Source organism: Diabrotica virgifera, chromosome 8 (assembly GCF_917563875.1).
Source record: "Diabrotica virgifera virgifera chromosome 8, PGI_DIABVI_V3a".
Taxonomy (NCBI): domain Eukaryota; kingdom Metazoa; phylum Arthropoda; class Insecta; order Coleoptera; family Chrysomelidae; genus Diabrotica; species Diabrotica virgifera.
The window spans coordinates 47,046,211-47,074,044 of NC_065450.1; the positions used below are offsets into that span (position 1 = coordinate 47,046,211).

The 27,834-nt window shown below is 34.8% G+C and overlaps 1 protein-coding gene across 2 annotated transcripts in view; it reads right to left on the bottom strand.

Moving 5' to 3' along the window:
- The window catches only part of LOC114342299 (protein IWS1 homolog), a 65,007-nt gene that overhangs the window by 14,733 nt on the left and 22,440 nt on the right, over positions 1 to 27,834 (bottom strand). For both annotated transcript variants that reach the window (XM_050658705.1, XM_050658704.1), the window contains 5 exons: positions 27,341 to 27,500; positions 25,898 to 26,110; positions 22,889 to 23,051; positions 13,694 to 13,817; positions 3,220 to 3,331 (listed from right to left, as the gene is read on the bottom strand). In XM_050658705.1, the coding sequence (XP_050514662.1) occupies positions 3,220 to 3,331; positions 13,694 to 13,817; positions 22,889 to 23,051; positions 25,898 to 26,110; positions 27,341 to 27,500 (772 nt within the window). The remainder of the gene's footprint in view (positions 1 to 3,219; positions 3,332 to 13,693; positions 13,818 to 22,888; positions 23,052 to 25,897; positions 26,111 to 27,340; positions 27,501 to 27,834) is intronic.

Here is a 27,834-nt window from a genome sequence, read left to right on the forward strand (position 1 = left end):
CTAAATTTTTTCCGGTCAATCCAAGCTAGGTATTTTTTTTTCTAGGCCTGATAAGAATATTGTTTTTTTAATGGCATGGACTTTATACCATTCAGCCAGTCACAACATGAGGTACTTAGTGTCGTGTGTAGTGTGTGTGTTGAGTAAGTGTCTTGTTACTTTGCAAAGTCGACGTCATTGTCTTTGCAAAGAGACGCTAATTGTATCCGAACGTCTGCGGTGTGTATTTATTATTAAATAGTGTGTATTTATTATTAGTTATTTATTATTATTATTAGTGTGTATTTATTATTAAAATATGTTGCATTTTTATTTTCAAAACAACAAACATCTGTGAATTATCTACCTCGACAAATCGTATTTTATCGTATAGACATCTGTTTCTGGGTGCATGCTTTGTTAAATGATTTACCTCCCTCTGTTTCAGCTACTTCTCAGCGCCCTGTAATACTGTAAAACTCTTCATAGCCTTCGCCCTTCATAGAAAAAATTTTAGTTAACTGTACTGATACTGAACACTCGTGGAATACCGGTCCGATTCCGATATCAACCGGTTGTAGATACAATACTCAAATAGGTACTCGCTCTGATACGATTGGTACGAAGTAATCAGAGTAATCAAAGTAATCAAAGTAACGACTTGCCTCTCTGTATAGTAATCGTTACTTTCGGTATTCGTAAGTAACGAGTACTTTGTAACGAATAGTTACTTTTTCAACATCACTAGCGTCTACGAGTCTACGCCATAATCCGTTTTTCTGCACGCCTTTATAGGCGCGCGGCACGAACCACCAAAATGACCAGGTGCTGACCACTGTGTGGTGAATGGCTAATCATACTTTATGTTTTTGACGGTACTGAACATGAAAATGAGGTTTATTTTGGATTTTATGTGCGGGAACATTGTTAAAATTGCAATTTTACCCTAAAAACAAACAAAAAATGAAATCACGTTTTTTATAGACAAAAAATGTTGCAACTTTTAATACCGACGTTATACACCCCCAAAATAACGCTTATTTTTTATTGTTTTATTATTTTTGAGATACTGACAATGGGTGGTAAATAGCTAATTTTTATCTAAATTAATGTTTTTGATGGTGCTGAAAACGAAAATGAAGTTTATTTTGAATTTAAAGTGAGGGAACATTGTCAAAATCGCAATTTTACCCTAAAAATAAAAAAATCAAATCACGTTTTTTGTGTTCTGGCTACAACTCTGTTCCATTTTAATATTTTTTTCTGAAATTTTTGTAGTATATATTTCTCACTTTCCAGAAGACAAAGGGACCTGTTTCAAGTTTACGATCTTATTTTAATAAAAGTTATGAATTTTTTGAAGTTACAGGTGCAGATTCCTGAATTGCAAAGTTTAATCGCAAAGCTGAGTGACAAAATTTAAAGTTTAGTTTTTAATCACTTATATATTAAACTATATAGTACAAATAAGTTTTTAGATCAAAATCGTTTATAAAGCAAATGGTGCAACTTATTATTTTAAGAAAAACGTGATTTCATTTTTTTTATTTTTAGAGTAAAATTGCGATTTTGACAATGTTCCCCCACTTAAAATTCAAAATAAACTTTATTCGCGTTTTTAGCACCATCAAAAACATAAAGTAAGACCAAAACTAGCCATTCACCACCCATGGTCAGTATGTCGAAAAATAAGCGTTATTGGGGATATACACTCAGGTGCACAAAAAATCGATCCACTGAAAATTTGGTCATTTTTGATGTGTCGAATTTCCTAAACCTGTTGACCGATTTAAGTGATTTTTTTATGATGTTATAGCCTTATTCATTAACAATATCACTGTAATAATATTGTTTCTAGACAGGTAAACTGTCATTGTATACCGGGTGTACGAATCAAACTGTTTTTTCCCAAAGTTCGCATCACCCTGTGGACTATTCTAAAATTTATAAAATACTGAAATTAAAACCCAACTATAGCCTCTGGTTTTCGTAACATTCTGTTTTTAGATCCATTCGCTTATGTTGGATAATAAAAAATTTAGGTACTTTAACAACTGACCATGTTCGTCATCAGTACAGAGTGTTTCTAAATAAGTGCGAAAAACTTTAAGGGGTAATTTTACATGAGAAAATAATGACAGTTTGCTTTATAATCATATGTCCGCAAACGCTTCGTTTCCGAGATACGGGATGTTCAATTTTTTTTACAAGGTGACGATTTATTCATTTGAAAACATTAATTTCGGGTATATAAGGCAGAGCAAAATATTTTACATCCGTTTTTTTGTTTTTGTCGTCGCAATTATTGTAAATTTTGTGGATTCTTTGCTTTATTATAGGAGTACCGTCTAGTCAGTGTTAATTGTCAAAAGAGCAACTCTGTCTACCTCGGTTGCTTATTGCTCCGGGTGGGTCTTAACAATGGGTCAGGTCAGATAAATTTAATTTTTTACCGCACTATTTACGACCGCACTAATTGAAGTCAACCATTTACTGCTAAACAAACCATACCTAACTTTTTTATTATCCAACATAAGCGAATGAATCTAAAAACAAAATGTTAAGAAAACCCGAGGCTATAGTTGGTTTTTAATTTCAGATAAACGCTAGAATAGTCCACAGGGTGATGCGAACTTTATCGGACAACAGGTTTAGGAAATTCGAGACATGAAAAATGACCAAATTTTCAGTGGATCGATTTTTTTGCACCCGAGTGTATAACGTCGATATTAAAAGTTGCATCATTTTTTTTTTATAAAACATTTCGATTCTATACTTTCCAGAAAACTTCTTTGTACTCTATATTTTCGAGTTTTTTGCTACTTGCTTATTGTTTGTCACCTTCATATACTCTGTTTTACTGGTATTAACGTGTGGCCATATTCTTTTTGCTGCTGCTTCTAATGCCGTGGACGATTGGACTAAGTACGCCTTTCTGCTTGCTATGATATCGATGCATAGGCTAGTATTTGTACACTCATATTAATAATGGTTCCTCTTGTTGGTATTCCACATTCTCTTTCAACAGGTTTCTCTAGAGCAATACTGAATAGATGGCACGATAGCCTATCTTCCTGTCCAAGTCCTATTTGTGTCTGGAAAGTTCGTCATATTCCGTTCTGTACTCTATTCTTGATATTCCATTCTGCACTCTAACCTTGCACTCGACTATTGAGAGGGTTTCTTTCACCAATTTCACTAAGTATATTGGGATATTGAATTCTACAAGACTGTACTTACCGTACTAATATCTACTTCCGACTGCCATTTGGGTCGATTTAAATAATCTTTATTTGAAGGAATAGGTACCCTAGCTCGTGCAACCCAACCTTTCTCTCCAGGTCTTAGGGGTCTAAAAAAAAGAAATAATGTTTAATTCGAAAAAATATAAACTAATGTAGGTATATACTAATGTACTCAGTGACGTGGGTGGCCGGATAAGTACTTAGCCTCTCCGCTCGATAGCGCCATTGTCGCAAGAGAAATCTACTATTGTGTAATATATTCTTGTAGACGATCTATGTCAAAATCTCAGCCTAATCAGACTCGTAGTTTTGTTTTGACTGCGTGTGTAAGCGGGCGTGTCTGGTGATTTTAGAAAGGAAATTCCGCAGCGGAATCAAAAAGCGCTTGACAGTCGTGTATGGTGGCTCTTCCTTGGATGGCGACCGTCAAAAATTGGTTTGAGCTTCAACGTGGTCGCATATCGGTTTTTGATAAGTCACTCCCAGGTGCCCTGACGGTCCACGGTCTCATATTTGCAAACAGCCGACTGAAGGTGCGCAAGATAGCTGAGACTGTAGGCATCTCAAAAGATCTCGTTGGTCATATCCTGCATGAAATTTTGCGGTGTTCTCGAATTGAGGACCGCTACCTGAACAGCCAAAATAAGTAAGGTAGTTAATTAGGGTTAACTTTAACGAGATTTTAATGAGTAATGTTGTTCTGAAGCTATTTCCTTGTGGCATTTTTATGATTAAGTATTTAGATGGGAAATAAGCCACAATTAAATTGAAAAAATAATTTTATTAACGTTTCGAAGCCGAAATCGGGTTTCGTTGTCAAAATACAAAATACTACTAAATAAACAAAAATGTTGGTGCTAAGTAAAAAAATTCTTCCAATAATTTATTTAATCTGACTCATTTATATTGGCAATTCAGACGTATATTATACATTTTAGTTATTATACAAGTAGAAGACTTTAAAATGATATCGCCAATATTTATGAGTTGCGTTCCTTGGACGACTTTGCTAAAATCTCTATGGAATCTCTAACGCGGGAATTTTACTGTCATCGTAGCATTTGGTTGTCTTTTTAAAGGCAGATCACATGCTATAATTTTTTTGTGACGGATATTCGTGAGTTTGGATTGATTTCATGTAATCGAATGAACTATCTTTTAGTAAAGTCGTCCCAGGAACGCAACTCGTAAATACAGTGGAACCCCGATAAGTCGGCCCCCGATAACCCGGAACTCCGGCTAATCCGGACCGATTTTTATCAGACAAACATTTCAACAATAAAAATGTATTGCTGTTACAAAATCTCGTGAACCTAATTCATTCATTTGGTGACGTCAATATACGAACGAAACTATTGATGAATCCGACATTACTGAAAATATCAGGGTGCAGATGGGACCCTGTCGCGCAATTCGCAGTAAATAAAATAGTCGTATGTTTTTGGCTTCATTTTATTTCGGTTATACATACGCATTTTCAAGGTTCACGAGGTTTTGTACCAACTCTATGTAATATAATATTTGAGAGATAATGGAACCGGATTGAACTACATATACCATAGTAAAAATGACTCATGGTACACCACATTCATTGTCGAAAACAACAGGCACCTGTATTATCCTTTATTTTTTTGAAACTGTCTGTGTTAGAATTGTTTAGAAAAGACTATTAAAATTCTTTTTTTAACAATGGTCTTAGTCATCACTGTTATTAAATAACATAACATCAGAGACGGTATTGTGTGTAGTAAAGTCGTATTATTGTTCGCTTCCGTTTTGTAATCGTTCGTAAATTTATTCAGATTTTGTGTTTGCGTGTCTTTTGTCTATAAGGGCAACAAAACGTAAAAATGTTGTAGTGACAATGGAAAAGAAACTAGAAGCATTAAGTAGAATTGATAAAGGTGAATCTTGCAGCATTATATTATGGTGTCGGTACATCTACAGTATCGGATTGGAAGAAAATAGAACTAAAATCGAAGAATTTTTTTTTCAAAATGATAACAAAAGACAGTTTAATCGGTGCAAAGCTAATAAAGCTAAGAATGAGACTTTTGACGACGCTTTGTATGTGTGGTTTTGTGTGGAATGCGAACGTGGTTTACCAGTGTCTGTGTGACAATTATAACGGAGTTTATCTGTAAGCATACCATATTTTATTAATTTTTACCATTTTCTCCGGCTAACCCGGATTTTCGATAACCCGGATCGGCCGCGGTCCCAATTAATCCGAGTTAACGGGGTTCCACTGTATTGGCGATATCATTTTAAAGTCTTCTACTTTAAAATGTATAATATACGTCTGAATTGCCAATATAAATGAGTCAGATTAAATAAATTATTAGAAGAATTTTTTTACTTAGCACCAATATTTTTGTTTTAGTAGTATTGTGTATTTTGACAACGAAACCTGATTTGGGCTTCGAAACGTTAATAAAATTATTTTTTCAATTTAATTGTGGCTTATTTCCCATCTAAATACAGTGGAACCTCGATAAGTCGGCCCCCGATAACCCGGAAGTCCGGCTAACCCGGACCGACAAACATTTCAACAATAAAAATGTATGTATTATGTTAAAACATTTTATCTGTAGCCGCTTCTGGAATGTCTTAAAAAATATCGAGTTTCATTGATAAAACTTGGCTTTGACCATAATATAATGTAAAAATGACTCATGGCACACGGCGGCAGCGGCGGCAGAGCGATATCCATTATCGGGATATCGCAAACAACAGGCACCTTTTATTCCTCTATTTATTTTCAACTGTCTTTTAAAAAATTATTTTTAGAACAATGGTCTTTTAAACTTTAAACAATGAAAGAGCCACGCCACTGTTCTTAAATAACATAACATCGCTCCGATGGCAGACGAAATTGACACAACCCAAACTGACTGAGTTTTTTTTACCTAGAAATAAACAATTCTCTATCTATACTGTCTATACTACAACTATAATAGGTAAGTTAGATGTGTAATATGCATATATATTTCATGTTGTTTTAATTATAACGGACTTTATTTATAAGTATACCGTATTTTATTAATTTTTACAATGCTTTCCGGCTAACCCGGATTTTCGATAACCCGGATCGGCCGCGGTCCCGATTAATCCGAGTTATCGAGGTTCCACTGTAGTTAATTTTAATGAGTAAGAAAATATTTAATATTAAAATATTATTTTAGATTTAGTTTATTTTGAGCTGTCTTGAAAGGTAGCCATTTAATGAGTAAGGAAATATTTAATAATAAAATATTATTTTAGATTTAGTTTATTTTGAGCTGCCTTGAAAGGTAGTCAAAATGAGTGAAATTAAAATAATCTTAAGTAAAAAGGGAAACTCGTTACTTGTGTTGGATGATTATAAGTATGTATCGTGAAAAAAAAGTGCTTAAAAGTGGTGAAAAGTTTTGGGCCTGTACGGTAAATAAATGTAACGCAAAATTGTTTAAGCTAGGTGTAGATAATACAATTTCCCGAAAAGAAACAGTGCACACTCATGAAAATGATATAAAGAAATTAAATAGACAAATTTTGAGTACGGCAAGCAAACGGAAAGCCATATAAGATATCACAGAGCGGCCATCAAAAATTATCCATTCTGTAATAAGGGAAGATAATGATGCTATGAATTCTTTGACAAGAAAAGACATTACCTACGTAAGAAATAATATGTATTACAAGAGACGTCAAATCCAACCGCGTTTACCAACATGTATTTCCGATGCGTTAGATATTTTACAAACATTAAATTTAAAAACATATTAACAATATTGTGGCATTTTCGTGTGACACTAATTTAAAATTTATGTGTAATTTTGACAAAGTGTATCTTAATGGATCTTTTCATGAACATGAATGTTACAGAGACAATACTGACGGATGACCTTGCTGTTATGGGTGAATATTTTCGCAAATGGAGGCTACGGCCCAATGCAACGAAAACTGAAGTGTGCTGTTTCCATCTTAATAATGCCCAAGCCAACAAAAAACTCTCCGTTCACTTTGAAAACAGACTACTCGCTCATAACTCAACACCAAAATATCTTGGAGTGACTCTTGACAGAACCTTAAGTTTTAAGGAACACCTACAAAGAACGGCAGAAAAACTGAAGACGCGAAATAATATAATCCAAAAGCTATGTGGCACCACATGGGGGTCCTCAGCCTCCGTACTCAGATCATCCGCTCTCGGACTCGTATACTCGGCGGCTGAATATGCTTCGCCGGTATGGCTCAATAGCAAACACACGAAGATCATTGACACCCAATTAAACCAGACAATGCGAATGATCTCAGGTACAATTCGACCAACACCGAACTATTGGCTTCCCATTCTGAGTCACATTCCACCGCCTAAACTAAGAAGAAGTCATTCTCTTCTCAGAGAATATCGAAAAATCGAGGCTAACCATCAACTACCCATCCACCATGATAAGCTTGATATCGAAATGAAAAGACTGCGCTCCAGATATCCCCCATTGTTAAGGGCCACCTCCCTACATCAGGAACATTTCGACCTCACCAACGCTTGGAGAAGACAATGGGAGAGCGACTCACCACAGGAATCACACCAAATGGCCTGTATCGATCAGAAACCGCCAGGCTTTGAACTGCCCCGCAATACATGGACGGCGCTGAACAGAATAAGGACAGGGACCGGTAGATGTGCTGACAGCTTGCATAGATGGGGAAAGGCCCTTACTCCTGAGTGTGATTGTGGTGCGCAACGGCAGACCATCCGCCACATTATTGAGGAATGCCCCCGAAGGCGATACCCTGGAGTTTTCGATGAGTTCCTGAATGCGACCGAAAATGTTTTACAGTATATTAATACATTAGATGTTCGTTTGTGATACTTCATGTAGTGTTTTATATACTTTTTTTTAAAATTATGTGTTCTTGTTGTATCTATGCCATACGATAAATAAAATAAATGATGGATCTTTTCGATATTGTACGAAATATTTTTTACAATTGTTCACACTTCATGTTGTAGAAAACGGACGTTATATACCTGTGGCCGTTTGCTTATTACCGAATAAACTTCGGTCAACATATGAAAAACTTTTTGTTATTCTTAAAGAGTGTCGTAATGAAAAGTAAATGTATTTAATTCAAATTTCTATTCGATGCACCCTTCGTTGTATTTATTTGTACACGTTTTGAACAATTTTCAAACAGATACAGATTTCATTATCAGAAGTCTTGGTCCTCAATTCGTATGATTTTTTCAGGTATAAAAGTAAAGCCTTACTTAAAATTTCATTTTGGTCCTCAATTCGTGTCTGCCCAAATTTTTGACATAAGAACGCTGTAGGCGCCATAGGTACCGCGTTTTCTCCTTTTGGATAATAAGCGCAATCATGAGACCATTTCGGAGTAGTGTCTGAGGCTGTTCGGCGCCCATGTCGCCCATGCCGAACACGTTCGGCGCCCATGTCGCAAGAGTAGCTTCACGAAGGTTTTATCAATAAAGGTTATATTTTATATTATATTATTTTCCGAAATATGCCATGTATTACAAGCAAGCCAGAGGGTTTCAATCAACCAAGACGGATACTTCAAACAGGCATACGACTCAGTCAAAAGGAACAAACTATACTATATATTGGCTGAATTGGCAATACCACACAAGTTAATAAGACTCATTAAAGCCACAATGGATGAAACTCAGGCATGTGTACGAATACAAAACCACCGGACAGACTTTTTTAACATTTCGCAGGGACTAAAACAGGGAGATGGGCTGGCCCCAACATTGTTTAACCTGGCACTGGAGTATGCGGTTAGGCAAATGCAAACTGGACGAGGAAATCTACTGACCAACCGAACGGTTCAACTGGCCGCTTATGCTGATGATATTAATATTATGAGTAGAACATCAACAGGAGCACAGGAAACATATGCAGAGTTAAAAACACAAACAAAAATACTAGGTCTGGAAATTAACACAGAAAAAACCAAAATAATGACTCAGACGAGAAGAAATATAGTCCCAGAAAACATTATACATGAAGATGACATTGAAACGGTTGAAAAGTTTACATACCTGGGAGTAGAAATATATGCCGACCGATCAGAAGATGGAGAAATACGGAAGAGAATAACGCAGGCAAACAGAGCTTATTTTGCCCTCTCCCATATATTTCGGTCTTAAAGTGTCCACCGAAATACAAAGATGAGAATCTATAAAACCTTAATTCGACCAATAACATGTTATGGCAGTGAAGCCTGGGTGCTGAAAGAAACATCCAAAAACAAACTCGACACATTCGAAAGGAAAGTACTTAGGAGAATACTAGGACCTGTGAGGGAAAACGGAATCTTCAGAAGTCGATACAACAACGAGCTTTATCAACTTTATAAGGAAACGCCCCTGTCAAACTTCATTAGATTACAAAGATTGCAATGGGCCGGACATGTGATAAGAATGGGAGAGGATAGGCTACCAAAACGAGCACTGAATGCTAGAATGCAAGGAAAGAGACCGGTTGGGAAGCCACGCAAGCGCTGGGAAGACACAGTAAACAGCGACGCACAAGCCCTTTTAGGAGTCCGTGTATGGAGAAGAGCAGCCACAGACAGGCAAGGGTGGAGGCAAAAAATAAAGGAGGCCAAGGCTCAATTTGGGCTGTAGTTCCGTAGAAGAAGAAGACGGATCTGGGCGACACTAAATAGAATTAGAACCAACTGTGGTAGGTGCTCTGACTCACTTCTTAGATGGGGAAAAATACCTTCTCCAAATTGCGATTGCGGTACTGACAGACAAACGGTTAAGCATTTGGTGAGGGAATTTATCAACTAAATTTTCGTTTATAAAAATTAATTATTTTTTTTTTTTCATATATTTTGATCTTTATTTTTATACAAAAACTGTGATATAGCCATACGCTAAATAAATAAATATCAATAAAGGTACCGATGACGCATAAGTAGCGTCAGTAGTACTATGTTACTAAAAGAACGATTTAAGTACGTGGTACCAGCCAAGTGGCGTTTGTTCAAGATGGGCACCGAACGTGTTAAGCGTAATCCGAATGAGTTCCTACGTTGTTTCATAACCATTAAGGAAACATGGTTTCACTGCCACCCACCACACACCAGAGAACAGTCGACGTCACGCCGCGAACGTGCTCCGGAGAGGGCGAGGACTGTCCTGTCGATCGGAAAGGTGATGGCCACCATTTTCTGGGATTCACAAGGTGTGATCTATACAGCGTGAGTCATGAGGAACTGTACATACTCCTACCTCGTATAGGGGCTCCTATGGGGAATAACATATGACCATTAAAAAGTGTCTGCTCCCATTGTTTAATAATATACAGGGCGAGTTTCGCATTTTGACAGAAATTTTTATTCGTCATAATTTTTGAACCGTCATACGTTAGATCGATGTGTCTCTTATTTTGGTCAATCGTTACACTATTACCACCTAATCAACTGATTTATTCAAACTAGAAAAAAATCAGGGCCGGCTTTAAAACATTAGTTTGTTTTGTTCTTAGAAAAAATTTCACCCTGTATACGCTTTTTGAAAACTCTAATATGAAAAAATCAAATTTATCAAAATCGGAATTTTAACCTAAAAATGAAATCACGGTTTAACTCGCTACAACTCTGTTCCATTTTAAGGCTATGAGTACATAATTCGCAAATATTTTACGGCTATCCCTAACTTTTCTGTCTTTACATGGCAAATTACGTGTAGTAAAATTCACACTGGTATGAATATGTACATATTACTAGAATGTCATTCTACTTGACAATGTCATAACTAGCTTAAAGAGATGGCTTTTGAATGTTCTTGGATAACTGTTATTTTTTGTATAATTGCAAATTATTAATTCAGTTAATAAATGTGATAATTTTTTCACTAGCTATGTATTCAGTGATTGTAATAATATGTACCTACAACAAAAACTAATACTCAATCGAGAGAAGAGCAAAAGTGTTACAAGTGATTTTTTAATAAAGATTAAAAGATTAAAGATGTTACTATGGAACGCTTACAATTTTGAACATCTTTAAAAACAAAATACTTGGATCACAGAATATACCTTAATCTATTCTCTGCTTCTATCTTCCATAAATAATACACAATATATAACTTTTTATAAAGTTCACCTCTTAAATCAATTATTTATCAATATTATTTAATCAACAACTAAAAATATTCCTGATTCATGTCAAAAAATTATTTAAAATTGTCACTGATTGTCTGTGTCTGACAAAGATAGATTTGGAAAATATTACCACCGACATTGTGTTCATTTTTTTTGGAATCCTGAAAAAAAACAATAAATATTTTTCAAAAATCTAAACGCAGAATGAAAGACTAAATTATTACCGAGGGCCGAAAGTCCCTTAGAATAAATAAAAAGTTTATTTTGAATGAGATATTTGAAATTAAAAATAACACTAAATTTTCTCTTAGTTTTTCACCCCTGTAACTTATTAAAATAAACAATATAGAAGTTCTCAGGGACTTTCGGCCCTCGCTAATAACGTAATCTTTCATTCTGCGTTTAAATTTTTTTAAAATACGTATTAGTTTTCTCAGGATTCGAAAAAAATGAATCCCCATTTAAATAGCATTGCAGCCGAAAAAGCGTACCGATCCTCTTAATATTTTTTTTCTGAAATTTTTACAGCACATATCTCTTACCATTGTGAAGACTATGAAAATTGTTGTAGACTTTCAGTCTTCTTCTCGTAAAAGTTATGAATTTTTAAAAATAAAAGGTGCAGATTCGTGAATTGCAAAGTTAAATCGCAAATATTAAGTGAAAAAATTTAAAATTTATCTATTTGATCACGTCCATGTTAAACTATAGAGTCCAAAGAGAAGTGTTATGGGGAGTTTTAGATCTAGACGTGTTATAGAACAAAAATGGTGAAACTAAGAAAAACGTTTAATTTTTTATTTTTATGGTTTTATTCACCATTTTTTTTTTCTATAACACGTCTAGATCTAAAACTCCCCATAACACTTCTCTTTGGACTCTATAGTTTAATATAGACGTGATAAAATAGATAAATTTTAAATTTTTTCACTTAATTTTTGTGATTTAACTTTGCAAATCACGAATCTGCATCTTTTATTTTTAAAATTCATAACTTTTACGAGAAGAAGACTGAAAGTCTACAACAATTTTCATAGTCTTCACAATGGTAAGAGACATGCGCTGTAAAAATTTCAGAAAAAAATATTAAAATGAAACAGAGTTGTAGCGAGTTAAACCTTAGACAAGGAAAGAGAGAGGACGAGTAATCCTATGACCAAAAGCAAAGCCAAACTGCCACCAGAGATTTTGATCAGCGACGTATCTTTGGGGTATTGTTATGGATTGAGTATTTAAAATGAAAAAGTGGAATATATTTAAAATGAAAAATTTGTGTACGGTAAATGTTTTATTAAGTTGCTCATATTACGTACATATGTTTCAATACGTACATATGTTTTTATTACGAATTTTAGATGAGGATTTACTTTATGTTTTATGACATTTTAACCCTCAATGAACACCCACCACTGGCAACCCATTGTTATATTTGATGTGACCTCCATGTTTCTGGTGGCAAACGAACTCAAAACTGGCTTCACTTTTTGAACGTGTATTTAAATGAGTGTTATCCGTCCTCTCTCTTTCCTTGTCTAAGAGTTACACCGTGATTTTTTTTTCATTTTTAGGTTAAAATTCCGATTTTGACAAATTTGATTTTTTAATAAAAAATTAAGTAATCGTGTGGGGAAAAAAATAAATATGCCACTTTAATTGCCTATTTGTCTAATTTGTAAAATTCATATTAGAGTTATCAAAAAGCGTATACAGGATGAAATTTTTTCTAGGACCCAAACGAACTATTTTTTAAAGCCGTACCTGATTTTTTCCAGTCTGAATAAATCAGTTGATTAGGTGGTATGTAATAGTGTAACGATTGACCAAAATAAGAGACACATCGACCTGACCGTTCAAAAATTATGACGAATATAAATTTCTGTCAAAATGCGAAACTCGCCCTGTATATTATTAAACAATGGGAGCAGACACTTTTTAATGGTCATTTGTTATTCCCCATAGGGGCCTCTATACGAGGTAGGAGTATGAACAGTTCCTCATGACACCCTGTATCCACTTTCTGGAAAAGGACACAACGGTCACAGGGCTTTACTATGCCGCATTATTGGGCCGATTCGATGCCGAATTTAAAACAGAAAACAGCCCGGAATGGGGAAGAAAAAGTACTCTTCCACCATGACAACGCTCCGGCTCATAACTCGATGGTCGCCTTGGCTAAATTGATCGAATTGGTTATTGGCTAAGAACTGCTGCCTCAATGTATTTTCCAGATTTGGCCCTGTACGACTTATTTTTGTTCGACAAAAAATTAAGTTCAAGAAATTATTCCTTCTGGCTGTCACACTTCTAAAGTCACTGAGTATATTTGAAATAAATAGTACTAACTTTCCCTCTGCATTTAATGCTTTATTGAGTTCTTTTCTTTCTTGTGCTGTTTCTTCATCGCTTTTTCTTCGCTTGCTTCCAAATTGTTCATGGTCTCTTTGGAACCTTTCCTCTCTGCTCAAAGCTGAAATATAAATAAGATATTAAATAAGTACCGATATTATTATCCGTATTATCGACATCAAAAAGTAACAAATAAATACACTCGTCACAAAAATATCGGATAAATATATGGACGTAAATATGGATATAAACATCTAGAAGTTTTGATTAGTGGGGAGGTTTTTATTTAAATCTCTCCCCACCGTTTGGGAAAGGGGGTGATTATTTCCTTTTCGCTAATTGGACATCGGCAAATTTTTTAGAACCACGACGATTTCCCAGCGAGATTACTGTCCTTCGATATTAATTGAGGGGGCCAGACGTAAAAGGGGTTTAAGTGCAGTTTTGATAGTTCTGAGATTATCAGCTTCAAAGTTATTTGAGTTTTATAAATTCTAGGAGTCATTAAACTAAAATATATCTAGTGTACAATGTACTATAAAATGATAAAACGGTATATATTATTACTCTTACTATATCCTTCCTTTTTTTCAATTATTATAAAAATGTACTTGAATCGGTACATAGTGTTGATAAATGTTATATCCTTCCTTTTTTTCAATTATTATAAAAATGTACTTGAATCGGTACATAGTGTTGATAAATGTTACTGGTAAAACGGTTAAAGTGCAGATATTAACTACATATGACTAATCATTTTTGTCCCAGCTGTTATCCACAGTGTAACTACAACTGGCACGTTGCATAATACTTGATTAGTCTTCAAAATTGGTCACAAATCTAATATTTATTTACTTGAAATTAATCCTGTATTAACATGTATTTACACATTACAGAATACTAAAAATAGTTTTGTGGTAAAATGGTTCAAGCGCACTTAAACCGGTTTATTACTATTTGTTTTTACAGAATACTAAAAATAGTTTTGTGGTAAAACGGTTCAAGCGCACGGTTAAACCTATTTACTACCAAAGCAAACTGCAATTGTTTTCCGTGAACTAAATGTAATGGCGATAGATGGCGACTGTAGGGCGAAATATGCTTAAATCGTTTCACCACCAAGTTCTAATACCATTTAAGTATGCGAATCTGTATTTGGGAGTGAAATTTTAAAAAAGTGCACTTAAACCCTTTTACTTCTAACCCACTCAATAAAGAGTGAACTTTTAGGAAACTGATTCAAAAGATGTATTTTGTTTTGGTTTAAAACAACGAAGAGATGCGCATAAAGGTTGTGCATACTCGAACAACATTTAATAACAAAGAACGAATTTAATAACATAAGCGATTTTAATGAATTTTGGGAATAGCCTCTACTTTTCTCCTAATTCAAAGTCTACCCTATGCCGATGTGCGCTTTTATCTTGGGGGTGGTTCCAGTCCCTTCTCGGGGGTTGAAAATTTTTAGTCAAATAACCACGGAAGTGGCTAGAACCTAATTCTAAGCAAAAACTGTTCTATAATTTTTTTTGGAAACCCATATGCTTTTTGAGTTATTCGTGGTTGAAAATTTGTCATTTTCATTGAAAAATGTCCCCTTTTCGGACGGTTTTTTGTGCTAATACCTTAAAAATTATGCATCTAACGTAAAAACTTTATAAACATTTTTGTAGCTTACGAATTTAATGACGACCCTCAAAAATGTATTCCAAATCTAAATTTTCCCATTTTTTCCTTAATGTATTTCCCCGTTCATCAAGGTTATATGGAGCGACAAACGGGCTCTTATGCGTGTTTCTAGGTAGTCCTAAACTCCCAAACATGCTCAATTGGGTTTAGGTCTGGACTGGCTGCTGGCCAACCAAGAACTTGAATACCAACCTCTTGAAGATGTTTCATTGTTACACTAGCAACGTGCGCGCAAGCGTTGTTTTGCATAAAAACGAAATTATCTCCAATAATTGGAACAAAAGGCACATTTCCTTCAAGAACCTCTCTTATATACCAATCAGCTGTTAGGGACCCCTACAAAACACTGTTAATTCTGTGTGAGCTGCAAAACAGCTATGTTACACTGAGCAAATCGATCACCGGGACGTCTGTAAACTGGAATACGTTTGTCGGATCCACACAGTACAAATCTTTACTCATCAGTACACAGAATATTGGTCCAGTCGTTAATATCCCAATCAACATGTTCTCGTGAGAATTTTCTTCTTCTTAAAGTGCCGTCTCCTCAATGGAGGTTGGCTACTACAATTGCAAACTCTTCTCTGTCTTCAGCTGTTCTTATTAGCTGTTCAAAATTTAGCCCTGTTTATTGTCGGATATTTCTGAGCCACGATAGTCTTTTCCTTCCTAGTCCTCTCCTTCCCTCGATCTTTCCTTTCAGTATAAGTTGAGCATATTGGTACTTATTATTTCTCAGTATGTGGCCCAGGTATGATGTTTTTCTAACTTTCACTGCCTTGAAAAGTTCTCTTGCCTTGCCTATTCTATGCAGCACTTCTTCGTTTGAGGTATGCGATGTCCACGAAATTTTGAGAATTCTCCGGTAGATTCACATTTCAAAGGCCTCCAACTTATTTATGGTTGATGTTTTAAGGGTCCATGTCTCAACTGCATAGAGAAGAGTCGACCAGACGTAAGCATTTGGATAAACGTAGTCGAATTTCGAGATTTATTCGAGAATCACAAAGCAGTTTTTTTATTTTTTCGAAAGATTTTCTGGCCTGTTCTATTCTCGATCTTATTTCTAGATTAGGATTTAGGCTGCTATCGATCCAACATCCCAAGTACTTAAATCTATTGACTTGTTCTACAATGTGCCCATTTATTGTGCAAGGTTGAGGTACAGCTGGTTCCAAAAAAAACTGATACGATTCTTAGTAAGATTTGATTATTTTGAGCAGTGTATTTGATTGGTTTGACATTATACAGTGATGAGCGCGCTAATAACCGGCAAAATAGCGCAAAAGATGGAAAACGTATTAAGTTGTGAGATAAAAAGAAATGAATCTAGTCGAGCTGGGAAATTTAGCGATATTAACCTAAAAATTTACATTATATTGATTGTTTCCCACCTTTAGACATATCGGACAAGTTTGGCAACTGCCACTGTCACAGTGACAGTTTTAGTTGACATACTCCTCTGGTACGTGTAAAGGTGGTAAACAATCAATATAATGTAAATTTTTAGGTTAATATCGCTAAATTTACCAGCTCGACTACTTTCATTTCTTTTTATCTGGCAACTTAATACGGTTTCCATCTTTTGCGCTGTTTTGCCGGTTATTAGCACGCTCACCACTGTATTATATTTATTATAACAGACAAATAATAAAAAACAAACAAACAACTGATTACATATGTTAATTCATAAACATTGTCATAATTATTAAGGTCTAAATATTGATATTATTTTAAATTCTTGCAGTTTTCGCATCTTCAAAAGGATTCTCTTTTAATCTCTCCAAAAGCGTATTATCTTCATGAACTGTAGATATTTTTGGTCTTCCAGAACCTTGCTTTCTTTCGAGAGTTTCTTGTTCTCTCCATATTTTATTATTATTAAAAACTGTTGTTCTGCTTACGTTAAAATGGTTCTTTACGGCAGATAGTGACCAACCATCTTCTAATTTCGTTACAATTCTTGCTTTTAGTTCTTTGCTAGCATGTGGAGCCATTTTTTGAGGTTGAACAGAATAAGAAATACGCTTTAAGAGTCGTATCAGTTTTTTTAGGAACCAGTTGTACGTTTTGGTTTTCTCGGATTGACATCACTTTGGTTTTATTAATATTTATTTTCATACCAAACTGCTCACAGGTCGAGTTGGTCTTGTCGATGAGTCGTTGTAGACCCAAGTCGGAATCTGCAATCAACACCGTATCATCGGCGTATCTGATGCTGTTGATATTTACGCCATTCACCTTGACTCCATTCTTGGAGTCCTCCAGTGCCTCTTTAAATAGAAACTCGGAGTAAAGATTAAACAGCAGACGCGACAGAACACATCCCTGTCTAACTCCTCTCCTAATTTCTACTTCTGCGGATGTGGAACCCTCGATGCTATCTTTGGCGTTTTGATTCCAGTACAAGTTCTTTAGTAAATTGATGTCTTTTCCATCTAAACCGACTTCTTGCAAACGTTCTAATAGTAGGTCGTGTCTTACTCTATCAAATGCTTTTTCGAAGTCTATAAAGCATATAAATATATCTTTCTGTTGGTCGTAGCATTTTTGCGCGAGAATTAGTAAATTGAAGAGGGCTTCTCTCGTTTCCATGCCGGCTCTGAATCCAAACTAATCGTCTCCGATGATTGTTTCGCACTTTCTATAGATACGATTATGTACGACTTTTAACAGGACTTTTACTGCATGAATCATAAGGCTTATCAGACGGAACTCATTGCAGTGTTGTGGGTTTGGCTTTTTTGGTAGTGGGATGAATATTGACTCTAGCCAGTCTTAGGGTATTTTACCTGTATTATAAATGCGATTGAATGAAAGGACAAATATTTCGATATTTTCTTCGCTGATTAGTTTCAACGTTTCTCGGTATATTCCATCTGGACCTAGGCTTTTATTTGTTTTGAGTGGGTTAATTGCATTTATAATTTCAGATTTCAGAATTGCTGGCCCTTCGTTGTTATTTTCCAATATTGGTTCTTCTCGTATGTCATGAAAAAGAATTTTAATCTAGTTTTCCCACTCTTTCAGTTTATCTCCCGTTGGTTGATTCTAGCAGTTTGCCATCCGTGTTCAGCATGGTGTGAAAAGTTGTTCGCTTGGTAGTTGATGTAAACTCTTTTACCTTTTTATGTAAATTAAAAAAATCGTGCCTTTGTTGCAGTTCTTCTATTTCGATGCATTTTGTTTCCAGCCACTTCTCTTTTGCTGTGGTTATTTTTCTTCGAATTATTCTATTTAGTCTTTTGTATTCTCCATCCTGGTCATCTTTTCCTTTAGATTCTCTTCGTTTGTCCATTAATTGTAAAATCTCATCTGTCATCCATTCCTGTTTGTTATTTCTGGATGATACTTTTAGATGTTTTTCTATTGCATTGTTCATTTGTTCTTTAATAGTTTTCCAAAGAACGTTTATGTCATCGGACTCCATAATTCTGTGGTGGTCAATATTTCCTAAATTTGTATTTAATTCTTTATTTACGGTGTTGCAGCCGAACGTTTCGGTTGATAAATGGCCCCTCTTGAAGCACCAACATCACGTGCTACGGTAATTACAGAGTCTCCTTTCTCCAATAACGTTAAATCACGAACCTTCTCCTCTGTTGTGAGTTTCTTTCGACCCATATTTGTCAGTTCAATTTAGAATTTGACGATCTCAAACTTTACGCGGTAAATGAGAAGAACTTTAACACTGACTTCCCGCACAAAGCCCACTGTTTACAGTGCAAACGCACAGAATACCCTAAATAAGCCAAGCGGTCCGTAAACTACAGATAACTGCCGTCACAAGTACGCTATCCCCCCTCCCCTACCTTCCCCTCCAAGCGCAGACAGAACGCATGCAAATTGTCTTCAAATTTGCTGATTTATTTGGCAATGTAAAGATTTTTTTTGCCGGCACTGTAGGGTGTATATCTAATTTATAACTGAACAGTCTGTATATTAATAGTATTAAAAGATAAAAACAAGTCCAAAAAATTAATCCACCAAAAGTACGCCACGGGGAAAAATGCCATGAATCAAAAATATAGAGAGGGAACAAACTACGTAAAATAACAGCCCGGGATAATATTAATTCGGTTAGGTATACCAAATATCCACAAAGAAACATGGGTTTCCCCCGATATGAAAACAAGAAACCATATCGACCACGTCTTAATAGAAGCAAGACATGCTTCAGACATTTCAGATGTGAGAAGTCATAGAGGGGCAAACAGCAGCTCCGATCACCACCTTAAATATAAACAAAAAATTACCGTCAAGGAAACAAAAAAAGGTGAAAAAAAGAACAAATACGCTTCAGATATATTGGCCTCTAATGAGGAAAAGAGAGCAAGATATGAAACGAAAATAGAGAACATAATTGAACAATGTAATCAGTTAAATGAAAATCAGGTCAGAAATATCGAAGATAAATGGAGGGTTTTAAAAGAAGCAGTGATAACAGCTGCAAAAGAAGTAGTGGGGGAAAGCAAAGAACCTAGCCAAAAAAGATGGTATGACAAAGATTGCCAGAGACTAATGGAACTAAAAAACCAAGCTAGGCTTAAAATGCTGAACAGTACGGAAGAAACCAAAGAGGAATATACTACAAGAAGACGACAATTAAAAAAACATTTAAGATTTAAAAAGAGGAAACACAATAAAGAAAAGATTGAAAGGCTAGAAGAACATAAACAAAAACATGAAATAAAACTATTCTATAAGGAAATAAATCTTGAGAAAAAAGGTTTCCAACCAAGAACAAAATTATGCAAAGACAAAAATGGCGACTCAATAGCAGACGAAAAAGAGTGCTAAAACGGTGGAGAGAACATTTTAAAGAACTGTTAAATAAACAAAGTCAACGTTACGAAATAGAAGAGCTAAGATTAGTAGGAGAGGCTGAAGTAGACCAATATGCACCAACAGAAGCAGAAATAAAAGACGTAATAAAAAAAATGAAAAATAAGGCCCCAGGGTGTGATACAATAACTGTAGAAATGTTAAAATACGGAGGACATAGAATACAGAGTGAAATATTAAAGTTCTTCTTCTTCTTAAAGTGCCTATCCGTTCCGGATGTTGGCGATCATCATGGCTATCTTGACTTTGTTTACCGCAGCGCGGAACAGTTCAGTGGTAGTGGTGTTATACCACTTTCGTAAATTTTGAAGCCAGGAAATGCGTCTTCTTCCCGGTCCTCTTTTACCATTTATCTTCCCTTGGAGAATCAGTTGGAGAAGGCCGTAACGTTCTTGATTTCTCATTACATGTCCTAGATATTCTAATTTTTTTTGTTTTGATGGTTATGAGAATTTCACACTCTTTCTCCATTATACGCAGGACTTCCACATTAGTAATTCGGTCAACCCAGGATATACGTAAGATGCGCCTATAACACCACATTTCGAAAGCTTCGAGCCGATTCATAGATGCAACAGTTAGTGTCTACGCTTCCATTCCGTAGAGCAGAACTGTGAATATGTAGCTTTTCAACAGACGGTATTTTGTTTTTAATGATATGTCTCGACTGTTGAAATATCAAAGTTATTACTAGAAATATGGACCACAGAAATAATGCCGGAACAATGGAAAATTGCAGATATGCCCTATACATAAGAAGGGAGATAAGTTAGATTGCAATAATCACCGGAGAATATCACTACTAAACGTTGAATACAAAATATTTAGCAAAATATTGGAAGGAAGACTAAATAATATAATGGAACAAACAACAGGGGATTATCAAGGAGGATTCAGGAAAGGCAGGTCAACTATAGACCAAATATTTACAGTAAGGCAAACGCTGGAAAAATTCTACCAGCGGAATACCGAACTACATCATCTATTTGTAGATTTCAAACAAGCGTATGACTCAATAATTAGAAAGGAATTATATAGCGCAATGCAAGAGTTAAATGTGGCAAAAAAACTAATCAGATTAGTAAAACTATACCTAACCAACACCAAAGCAAAAGTAAGGATCCAAAATCAACTGTCCGATGAATTTAACATTAATGAAAGTCTAACACAAGGGGATGCACTGTCAACAACACTTTTTAACCTTGCGTTGGAACAAGTAATCAGGAAAACTCCTATAGATAGGGATGGTACAATATTTACAAAGTTCAATCAGGTCGTTGCCTACGCAGATGATATAGACATAATCAGATGGACATTAAAAGACCTAGAAAAAATTTATACATATTTTAAAGAAGCGGCACAGACTATGGGTCTAGAAGTTAATGTCTCAAAGACAAAGTACATGATAACAACTCGGGAAAAAGCAACATATCCCTGAGTGGGCAAATATTGGAAAGAGTAGACCATTTCAAATATTTAGGATCAACAATAACAGAAGTAAATAAAAACAGTGATGAGGTAACAGCAAGAATTTCACTTGGGAACCAATACTTCTACAGCCTACAAAATATCATAAAGTCAAAATCAGTATCTACTAATTCAAAAGTAAAAATATACACAACAGTAATGAAACCTGTAGTAATGTATGCATCAGAAACATGGACCTTGACTAGTGAACAAGAGGAACAACTTCTTAGATGGGAAAGAAAAATCTTAAGGAAAATATATGGACCTATACAGGAGAATGGAGAATGGCGTATAAGAATGAACCACGAAATAAATAGAATGTTTAACAGACCGACTATCATAAAAGAAATACGAAGTAAACGACTGAGTTGGTTAGGACACGTAGAAAGGATGGATGATAAGAGAAATACAAAAAAAGTACTTAGAAAAGAATTAAATGGGAAGAGACCGAGAGGTAGGCCTAGAAAGAGATGGATCGATGGTATTAATCAGGATTTGAAAGACTAAGGGCCGGTTGTTCGAACGCTAATCAAGAAGTTGATTATAATCAATCATTTATTGTAATCAATTTTCTTGATGGGAATCAAATCGCGACATGAAAAATACATTAAAACACTAATCAGTTATTGATTGTAGGTAAAACAGTAATTAAAATATAGCCGCAGCTCTTAAATTATTAAAAATTGCTTATTATTATTATTTATTTGTAAGTAAAAACAAGAAATTAACATCAGAAAGAGTTTAATTTTGTTTTATTTTAAATTAAAACCAAAATAATAAAATAAATCAGTCAACATAACCTCAAAATGCGACATCTGTCAGAAGTACGCTTAATCAAATATAATTGTAATTAAATATTTGATAATGATCAGTTTTGATTAGCGTTCGAACAACCGGCCCCTAGGAATACGAGAATGGGAAAAACAAGCAAAGAAAAGAAAAACATGGGCAGCTATAGTCAAACAAGCAAAACACACATAACGCCGAAAAGACCTCCTCAAAAAAAGAAACAAGAAAGTAATATTTTAGATAAATATCGTTTAGAACTTTTGAGGAGTTATGCGTGTGGCTGGCCTCCACATCATGTAAAATTTAGAGCCTAGACACCCCAACGGGCGACCATGGCCCTCCATGGGCTGTCAGCGGTCACCGATGATGATGATGATACCAAATTGTTAAAATAAATATTACCTTTAAAGTCTGTAGATAAGTTGAAGATAGGTCTTGCCCATTCACTAATCAGTCTTCCAGCCCTCTCACGATTTTCTTTAGTTTCTTTGGGATGTTTATATAAATACATCACAGCTTTACCTATACCAGATTGTTTGATAGTGGACTGGTCAACTTTGGGAAACTAAAAACATTATTTAATGTAAATTTAAAACATTGCATCTAGGTATATGATAATCTGAAAAAGAATATATGCATTATGCGGATCTACGAAAGTTCAAATCCCTAAAGAATTGTGGGACTAGTTGTATTTAGTATATTTGTCTATAGTCCAAGAGGCAGCGCTGAAAAATCTCTTTGAATTTACTAAAGCTAGATTTTTCACAGTTGATTACTGTGATTGTGTAGAGAAACATACTGCGGTCGGTCAAGCGAAACGTAGAACAGGGATTACTGAGAGGGTATCAAAGTTGCTTTCCTACGAAAGTAATTAAATCCATTTACTAAGGCTGAAAATCAGTACACACATTCTAAATTAAATATAAATAAAAGTTATTATAGTCGGTCAGCTGTATGACTGGACAGAGCCGGTCGGTCGGCCCCAGTGAATGTACAGGGTTATCCACTATATTTAGAGCCCCTTGTAAACTGCTTTATTTACAGAATTAGAAAAAAATGTAAAATACAAAAGTTATTCGATTTTTAAATGATGGTTTTTTGACATATATATCGTACAAGTGACGTCATCCATTTGGGCGTGATGACGTAATCGACTATTTTTTTAAATGGGAATAGGGGTCGAGTGCTAGCTCATTTGAAAGGTTATTCAATTCCCTATTCAGTAATATAAACAGTAAAAAATGGTATAAGGTCCTCGTAGAAAAATGGTCCAATAATATTGTGTCTAAATATTCCCAACCAGACATTTATTTTTCGACGGTATTGGGTATGGCTTTCAATAATGTTATCAGGCTTTCTTGTCGACCAAATCCTATAATTTTGAACATTTGGTTCATTATTTACTGTAAATGTACATCACTAAACAAAATGTTTTTTAAAAATTGTCTGTCGGCATTAGCCTTCTCTAAAAATTCAAAACAAAATTTCCCTCGTCTCTCAGCATCTCCTTGTCTTAGTTCTTGATGACGTTGAAATTTATAAGAACGGAATTTATTCTTTTTCAAAATTTTTAAGGCCGTGGAATTATGAATATTAAACTGGTCTGCAATGGTCCGAGAACTTATTTTAGGATTTTCTACTACCGCTGTTAATACATTTATTTCATTTTGATTTTCTAAATTTCTTGGTACCTCAGCAATATTGTTTATACACGTACACTTAGAAATCAGGATTCCAGTATTTTCAAAATTTTGTAAAATCCTTTGAATTGTTGAATGACTTGGAATTGGTCTATTGAGATATTTTACACTAAATAAAGAACTGACAGTTCGCGCACTATTGCCTAAATATAGCAGTTTTATTATTTCTAATTTCTCCTCAACTGAGTACATTTTTGAATCAACTTTGTTTTTTAAACAATAAATCACAAAATAAATAATATTTTGGCAATTCAAATAATTGTCAAATATCAGAAACGTCAATATGCACAAACGCAACATTATGTCATATATTCTTGCAATACAGTTGAGTCCAGGAATCTTTACCCGTGCGTCATCATTTAAAGCATACGAAATAAGTCGATGATAAGTCGGAAATTGAAATTTACTAAACGCAACAGCAAGTCACTTACTGTCACTTGCTGTTGCGTTTAGTAAATTTCAATTTCCGACTTATCATTGACTTATTTCGTTTGCTTTAAATGATGACGCACGGGTAAAGATTTTTTAGGGGTGGTCTGAAAAATGTATTAGATTTTTGCAAAATTTTGGAGTATGTTTGATTGGTAGGACAATTTTAACATTTGTGTTCGATACAGATTTCAGTCCTCTACAAATAGTTACCCATGACTTTTGATGTAAAATATTTAGGGAAGCAGGAATTCAACAGTTTAGAATTTCCCATTGAGTTTCCTATGGCCCGTTTGACGATTCACCACCCTGTATATCTGTATTCCTTACATTTTCTTATACTTCTTAACTCTAATTTCGGATCTTCGGTTTCCTATCCTATTCTCAAATATTCCGTTTTCTCCATGTTCATACATAGGCCCCATTTTTCATATTCGATCTGTAACTTTCTTGGCATATAATCCATATTGTGTTCATCGTTGGCAAGAATTACTCGGTCATCAGCAAAAAACAAAGTTGTTCTAGTGCAGTCACTGGAGGTGGATATGAGCTATTACCTCCGATTTCGTTGAAGCTCCATCGATTTTTATCAAAATTGGTGAGTGGTTAGAGGATATCTCAAGGAACAAAGGTGACATAGTGCCAACGTGCGGTTTTACCCTGGGGGTGGATGCCACCCCTTCTCGGGGGTGAAAATTATTTTATAAAAATAACCCCATAATTAGATAGGGGGACAAATTCTAAGCAAAATTCGTTATATAAAATTAATAAAATAAAAACTTTTTGAGTTATTAAAGATCAAAGATTTTAATTTTTCGTGAGACAAATGCATGTTTTTAACCGATTTTTCATAAATAACTTTCAATTATGGAAATAATAAATTGTTTGTAAAAGCTCATAGTTTTTGAGTTATACGTGAAAAACAGCTTTAAAACATGCATTGTTTTTACGAAAAAATAAAATCTTTGATCATTAATAACTCAAGAAGTATTGATTTACGTTAATAATTTTATATAACAAATTTTGCTTAGAATTTGTCCCTTTATCGATTTGTGGTATTATTTTTAACAAAAAAAATTTCACCCACGTAAAGGGGTGGCATCCACCCCCAGGGTAAAAGCGCAAGTTGGCATCATGTCACCTTTGTTCCTTGAGATATCCTCTAACTGCTCACCAATTTTCATGAAAATCGATGAGATTCAACGAAATCGGAGGTGGAAACCTTCAGTGACTCCACTATTAGCAGTTTTAATGATTGAAGAAAAATTTGCTTTATACTTACATCAGCTAAAAGTTTTAATATGGCTTCTCTAAGCTGCAAAGAAGGTAAGGATCTATCTGGCATCGGTGCCAACCAATCTGTTAAAACGTTTAATACATTATGTTCTATGAAGGCCAGTTGTAGATCGTGTTTTTTTAACTGTGACATGACTTTGGCAAGCATGGCTGTTTTTTTCGTGGCAGGTTTGAACTTTTCGTTAAGTTTCCTGTCCTCCTAAAAAAATAAGTAATTAAGTAAGAAAATATGTAACTAAACTGGACATTGAATTAAAAAACAAAGACACGACAATATCAACAAGGAATTTAAAAACAAGTATTGGAAAATATAGAAAATGAGAACATTGAAAAAGACTGAGAAAATATAAGAAAAGTATAGAAATCATAGCAAATACAGTGCTAGGAAGAAAATATGTAGAGAAAAGGAATGACTGGTTCGACAATGAATGCGAAGAAATATTAAAGAAGAAAAAATCAGCAAGGCTCTAATGGTTAAGAACGGGAGTCACAAATGATTACAGAATATACCATAAAATTAGAGGAGACACCACAAAACTAATAAAACACAAAAAGGTGAGGTGGATTGAAAAACCATGGATGCACTGGAAAAATACACAAAAAACAACGGCAAACTGTATAAATATATTAACAAGCAAAACATTAATTAAATATTGCAACAGAAGAAAATAAAGAGTGGCGAAAATATTTCAAAAATCTCTTAACCCAAAAAAAAAACATACAAGCAAATGAAGCAAAAGAGGATGAAGTTTTGGAAATAACAAAAGGAGAAAAGCTTGAACAAAACATATCGACGGTAGAGGAATTTAACGAAGTGATACGTCAACTTAAACTAAATAAAGGAGAACATATTGTCTAGTTAATGAGCTGATTAAACGTGGAGGGACAGCCTTATAGCAAAGAGCATTTAACCTGATAAAACAGATTTGGATAAAAGAATCAATGCCTACAGAATGGGAAAAAGGGTTAATTGTTCAGATATTTAAAAAAGGGAAACCCAAAAGTTTGTGAAAACTACAGAGGTATTACTATTCTAAATGTGGTTTATAAGATCTTGACCACAATGATAAATAAACGACTGATGGAGCATACCGATATCAAAATAGGGGAATATTACAATGGTTTTAGGAAAGGAAGATCTACTGTAGCTGCCATATACATAGTGACTCAGACTATCGAGAGATTCTATGAATATGACATGTGGCTGCGTATCTTTTCTATTGACTTCAAGCAAACATTTGACAGCATTAAGAGACCAGAAGTAGTAAACGACATGAGGAATATAGATGTACCTAGAAAGATAATAAGACTAGGAGATGGGCTGTCAACTACGCTCTTTAACATAACTTTAGACGCCATAATTAAGAGGTGCAAACTCAATGGAACGATCACCAACAATATGCCATAAAACATTTAAGCATTACATTACCTCTGCTGCTTGTCTCATGTCACCCAAAAGACCAGCAATGATATCATCATTATCGTTTATAATATCAATGTCTTTCCTTTTACGTCGCTTGGTGCCTTCTTCACGTTTCCTTTGAAGCATAATATCAAAATCTGACATGCCATGATTATCATCCTGTGAGCTGTAATAAAACAATATTAAATTAATAATATCTAAGGAAAAACGGTTTTAGATTAAATTCGATTCGGAGCCACCACCATCGGCTGACCAAGGTTTCTGCTTTTCAGCGTCTTTACAGCCGCCTGTGGTGTATCCCGAAGCGAACTAAATCCAGCTGTAGAACTATGCATAATAATAAAATATTAAATGCGTACGGATGCGTTAGTGGCCTGTGTCTTTATAAATTTGTGTCTCTAATAATATATCTGTAGGATTGTAAATAGTTTACCTTATATTTTCAATTCTCCTGTATATCATTTTTCTTAATTATTAGTACGAAAACGGGATAAGAGTTT